This window comes from Chrysochloris asiatica, unplaced genomic scaffold (genome assembly GCF_000296735.1).
Source record: "Chrysochloris asiatica unplaced genomic scaffold, ChrAsi1.0 scaffold00017, whole genome shotgun sequence".
NCBI lineage: Eukaryota > Metazoa > Chordata > Mammalia > Afrosoricida > Chrysochloridae > Chrysochloris > Chrysochloris asiatica.
Genome location: NW_006408535.1, coordinates 18,279,665 through 18,285,841, shown reverse-complemented (window position 1 = coordinate 18,285,841; position 6,177 = coordinate 18,279,665). Strand labels below are relative to the sequence as shown.

At 38.5% G+C, this 6,177-nt stretch overlaps 1 protein-coding gene and 1 pseudogene across 1 annotated transcript in view; one reads left to right on the top strand and one right to left on the bottom strand.

Annotated features, from left to right (window-relative positions):
* Positions 1-6,177, top strand: part of SCFD1 (sec1 family domain containing 1) — a 150,934-nt gene that overhangs the window by 36,703 nt on the left and 108,054 nt on the right. Inside the window, exon 7 of the mRNA XM_006835505.1 lies at positions 1,247-1,332. Coding sequence (XP_006835568.1) covers positions 1,247-1,332 — 86 coding nt within the window. The remainder of the gene's footprint in view (positions 1-1,246; positions 1,333-6,177) is intronic.
* On the bottom strand, positions 4,764-5,356 carry LOC102811056 (annotated as a pseudogene).

Genomic DNA, 6,177 nt, shown 5'->3' with positions numbered 1-6,177 from the left:
ACATTCTGCAAGCCTGCCTCCTGGCCACCAGGACCTGACTGCCAGCACACAGCCTTTCTCTTTCCGTGAGTCTAGAATCCTCACCTGCTCTCTCTCTTCATGCCCTCATCTCTGCCTTCATCTCTGGTGTCGCTGCTTCTCTGGTTAGGGTCCCACATTCCACTCATGCTCTTCTCCCTTGATGGTCCTAGGATTTTCTGATCCTGGACTGTAAGATTAACTGCTCCCCTCTTTTTGTTACAAAACTTACACCTTTACAGTTGTGACAGTCACAATTAGTCATGATAACAGTTACTCATTATTGAATCATAAGAATTGTATCCCCATCTCCTTTCACCAGACCCATCTAGACAAGATGAAAACTATTCAGTGGAGACTCTACTTTGTCCCACACACTCTTGAAGCTAAACTCCCTCTTGAAAACTTGTAAGCAGTCACTTTGTGCTTTTATTTGTTGTTGTTATGTGCTGTGGAGTCAGTTCCAACTCATAGCGACCCTGCATAGGGTTTCTGAGACTATAAATCTTTACGGGAGCAGAAAGGTTAATCTTTCTCCCGCGGAATAGCTGGTAGTTTCGAACTGCTGACCTTGCAGCTCGCAGCCCAATTCATAACCACTATGCTACCAGAGCTCCTTTCGTGCCTCTATAGCCACTCCCATTTCAGGTAGCCAGTATCTAAGTTGCCCATCCCTCTCACCCCTGTATACACAGGGGATAGGATTGATCTTAGATGCCATCATAGTCTTGCGACTACCATTTGTCACGTCTCATCACCCATCGAAGAGGACATTTTCCCCATTTCTGCATCTTCCATGGTACAACAGTCATGCTTGGAGAGAGAGTGGTTTGTACTGCAAAGCATTTCCTGGACCTTAAATAAAAGGATGAAGCTGTCTGCTCCTGTAAAGATTTACAGCCTCAGAAACCCTGTACAGGATCGCTTTGAGTTGGTTCCATCTCCACGGCACATCACCACCACCACCACAAAGTAAAATTAGTCAATGAACCCTTCTTATTAGTAAGATTGGACTTGAGTCACAGCAGAAAAGGCATTGGTCTTTTCAAGTCCAAGTTGTAATAGTATTGAAATAGGAAAGAAGTTAAAATATTTAGATGTTAAGAGTTGCTATTTTGTAATGAAATTACAATTTTGTTTCTGAAACTTGAAATATATTACATACTACTCTATATGAACTTATTTGAGACTACTCTTGAAAGAGTTAATCTTGAATTTGTTTTTTCAGAAACTAGACAAGAAACTTCGGGAAAATCTAAGAGATGCAAGAAACAGTCTCTTTACAGGTGACACACTTGGAGTTGGGCAGTTCAGGTATTATGATAGCTAATACACTTGCTGGGACTTGAAAATGAAACACTTGTAGTTTTTTTTTTTTTTTTTTTTGGTTTTCTTGTCTGATAGGAATATAATGCTATTATCCTTGTAATTGAAACTTGTTTCTTTTTAATAAGGTAATTCAGATCAAGACTTTAACTCAAATTGTTCTTGAAGTACAGATGGAGCAATTTATTCAATTTTCCGTCTTTTGTAGAAATTTTTGTTGTGTTTTATCAGTCGAAGGAGAATATGGCTTACTGGTGCTTTTGTTAAATAAGCTCAGCGTTCAATATGTCAGTTTTACCTTTTGAAATATATTTAAGACCATTGAATAATACTTATGTGTATATGACTTTTGAAGTCAGTAGGGATTCTTTTGAATTATTATCTAACCCTTGGTAATGTAAAAGAGATAAATGAAAAACCTAAGATACCTAATATCTCTTTCTACTTTACTAATTTACATTTTTCAATTAAAATACTATCTGAGAAGACACTGGTGAGCTTGAACTGCTGACCTTGCAGTCCAGCACATTAAGCCACAGCACTGCACCAGGACTCCATTCTCTGAATTGTTGTTGTTGTTGGCTGCCATCGACTTGGAACCTACTTATATTAACCCTGTGCACAACCGAATGAAACACTGCCCAGTCCTCACAATCGCTGCTACGCCTGAGCCCATTGCTGGCGCCACTGTGCCAATCCATCTTGTTGGGGTCTTCCTCTTTTTCTCTGACTCTCCACTTTACCAAACATGTTGTCCTTCTCCAGTGACTGGTCCCTCCTGATAACATGTCCAAAGTGTAAGAGACGAAGTTTGACCATCTGGTTTCCAAGGAGCACTTTTGCTGTACATCTTCCAGCACAGATCTCTTTGTTCTTTTGACAGTCCGTGGCACTTTCAGTATTCTCCTACAACACCATAACTCAAATACCGTCTTCTCCAACTTTAACATGCATATGAGGTTATTGAAAAATACTATGACTTGGGTCAGGAGCACCTCAGTCCTCAAACTGACATTGTTGCTCTGTAGCACTTTAAAAAGGTGCCGTGCAGCAGATTTGCCTGATGCAATATGTCGTTTGATTTCCTGACTGCTGCTTCCATGAGTGTTGATGGTTGATCTAAGCAAAATGAAGTCTTTGAAAAGTCTATCTTTTTGCATTTTTATTGATGTTATTCAGTGGTGAGAATTTTTGTTTTCTTTACATTGCGATGCAACCCATACCAAAGGCTATATAGTCTCTGATCTTCATCAGTAAGTATTTTAAGTCCTCTTCTCTTTCAACAAGCAAGGTGGTATTACTGCATATTGTAGGTTGTTAATGAGTCTTCCTCCAATCCTAATGCCACATTTTTCTTCATATTATTCAGTTTCTCAAATTATTTGCTCAGCATGCAGATTGAATAAGTATGGTTAAAGAATGCAACCCTGGTGCACACCTTTCCTAATTTTAAATCATTCAGTATTCTTTTGTTTTGTTCAAACAACTGCTTCTTGGTCTATATACCGGTGCCTCATGAGCACAATTAAGTGTTCCTGAATACTCGTACTTCACAATATTGTCTGTAAGTTGTCATGATCCACACAGTTGAAAACCTTTGTGTAGTCAATAAGGCACAGGTAAACATCTTTCTGGGATTCTCTACTTTCAGCCAAGTTCAATCTGACATAAGCAATGATAACCCTCGTTCCACACCGTCTTCTGAAACTGGTTTGAATCTCTGGACGTTCTCTGTCAATGTATGCTTGCAACCGTTTTTGTATTACCTTGAGGAAAACTTTACTTGCATGGGATATCAATGATATCGTCCGATGATTTCTTCATTCCGTTGGGTCATCTCTCTTTGGAATGGGCACAAATATGGATCTCTTCTAGTCAGTTGACCAGATAGCTGTCTTCCAAATTCCTTGACATAGATGAGTGAGTACCTCCTGTGCAGCATCAGTTTGTTGAAAATTTCAATTTTATTCAGTTCCTGGCCCCTTGTTCTTTGCCAATGCCTTCAGTGCACCCTGGACTTTTTTCTTCAGTATCGTTGGCTCTTGCTCATATGCTACCTCTTGAAATGGTTAAACATTGACCATTTCTTTCTTTCTTTCTTTTTTTTTTTTATCTTCTCTATTAACTAACTTTAATCACATTTTCAACATGCAACCAGGAATGAAGCTTTGACAGTCAGCCATACATTCACACAAGCAAGCATTGTAACACAAGAAAGTTGGGTGCATTCTTTCTTGCCTCTAACTGCAGAACAATAAAACGTATTTGAAAGATGTATTCATACCTCAAATTCATCTGCCATAAATCTCTTGAAGTTACTACATTTAATTTTACAAATTAAATATTTGGCAAAAAAAAATGTTTAAACTTAACTTAGTTCTTCAATTAGATTGCTAAATGTAGATTTTTTTTAAAATTCCGTTGATGATGGAACTAGCACATTTCACCATAATACACCTGCTTATGAGACCAGACATTAACACTAAAAAGGATTTACATTTAACATGGATCATTTGCCATGTGAGCAAATACTTCTGATTCATTCAGAGACAAAATCTTTATATGGTTCCAGAGGGACCCTGGGCAGATTGTGTTGATTACTCATTAAACAGCTGAAACATAGACATTTAATTTATAATGTTTACCCACAAACAGACACAAAAATGAGGTAAATATTCTGGGCAATGTTATGGTGCTTGGTAAGGCTAAAAGTCAAAATATGTTTCTGGTAGCCTTTTCCTTCTAAGCATATTTGAAAGGTGGATATGTGAGGTGCTGGAAATTAAGCAAATGTGTTTTCTTGTCATTCAATGAGACCAGTGGCATTATACTTTTATGCACAATTTGCAACATTTTCGAACATTGCACTTCAAAGATCAACATGGCCATTTTGTCATAGTTGAGTCAAAGTTTTGCCTGTAAATATGCTCTCTATTTCAGCGTCAGCTGCTTTTGTCTACATATTCATGGAATAACACTTTATACATTTTTTTCTATAACCTGTGAGTGAAGCAATGTCTGACATCTGTTATTTATACCTACCTTGTAAGCCACAATAATAAACTAATATTAATCCTGTGTACGAACCAGTTAAACTATTTTTCTATCTAAGAAGTCTTTACTTCTAATTCTTTAATCTAATCAATGGAAGAGAAGAACAGTTCTGACTTTCAAAGAATAAATTTATTCTTTCCTACACTTACTCCTGTTCAACTAATCACATGTAGGTACTTGAAACTGAAAAGATACAGCACTCTTCTTTTATTAAACATTAAATGGGATTCCTGCAGCTGTTTCTTTCTTCTGACGTAAGAGTCATTAAATATATTGCGATGCATGCACAGAAACTAAATGGTTTGGTGGGAATATTTGGGGGTTAGGGTAGTCAGTGTTTTCCCATTAGTTTATCATTGTTGAGGTTAACAGGTAGAAAATCTCACTAGGTTCTTCTCCATCTCAGCATATTGTCCTTTCAGTCGCTCCATGGCTCTTCTGTGCTCCTCCTCATCCACTTTGGCCCGCATGTCATGCTGGTCTCTCATGGACTCCTCCCACTGGGTCACATGCTGGCCTTCACTAGCCAATAAGCGCTCAGTGTGAATCTTTTTTTGTTCTTGTTCCCTCTGTTGAAGTCTACACACTGAGTGATTAGTTGCTTGCAATCTCTGGAGAACCGGGTCTAAGTTGCTATGCACTGCCGCTCTACATTTGGGAAGAATAATGTTCATCTGTCTCGTGGATCATTTTCTTCAAATTTTCAAGAACTCACATTTCCCAAAGGCTACCTTTTTCTTCAAATTCTTTGACAGAATAACGGGTTTCACCTTGAATAACTGGTCTGTGATCTAAAAGCCTTGAATGAATTTTTCCAAGATCCTTAATAATGAGGTGTGCTGGCGAGCCTGCGGCCCCCAAGGAATCCCTCTTCTTGACGCTGCCTGGGTCTCTTCTTGACGCTGCCACCCAGGGCGGCCTCACAAGCCACTGGGGTCTCTGGCCCTCAACCGCTCATCCCCGGGTCTCTGGCCCTCAGCCCTCAACCATTTCTTTTTGGTACAGTGACTCTATTTTTTCCATCATCTTTTGATGTTTTCTGTATCATTCAATAATTTGCCAAAAGAATCCTTCAATAACAAAAGTCAAGCTTGAATTTTTTTTCTTCCATTCCCTCAATTTGAGAAATGCTGAGCGTGTTCTTCTATTTTGGTTTTCTATCTCCAGGTCTTTGCACATTTCGTTAGAATGTTTCTCTTTGTAGTCTCAAGCTGTCCTTTGAAATTTTCTGTTCAGCCCTTGTACCTCCTCACTGTTTCCATTTGCTTTAGCATTGCTGCAATAGAGAGCAAGTTTCAGAGTCTCTTCTGACATCCATTTTGGTCTTTAATGTCTTTCTTGTCTTCTTAATGGCCTTTTGCTTTCTTCCTGTATATGTACTTGATATCATCCTACAACTGTTCTGGTCTTCAGTCTTTAGTGTCTAATGTATCAAATCTGTTCCTCAGATGATTTCTAAATTCAGGTGGGATATATTCAGGGTCATCTTTTGACTCTCGTGGACTTGTTGTGGGCGTGTTTTAATTTTCTTCAGCATATGAGCAATTGATGGTCCATTCCACAGTCTGTCCTTGGCCTTATTTTGGCTGATGATTTGGAGCTTTTCACCATCTCTTTCCACAGATATAGTCAGTTTGATATCTGTATATTCCATGTGTATAGTCATGTTTTATGTAGTTTAGAAAAGGTATTTGCAATGAACAAATCATTGGTCTTGCAAAATTCTATCATGCAATGTCTAGCTTCATTTCTATAACGAAGGCCATATTTTCTAATTAC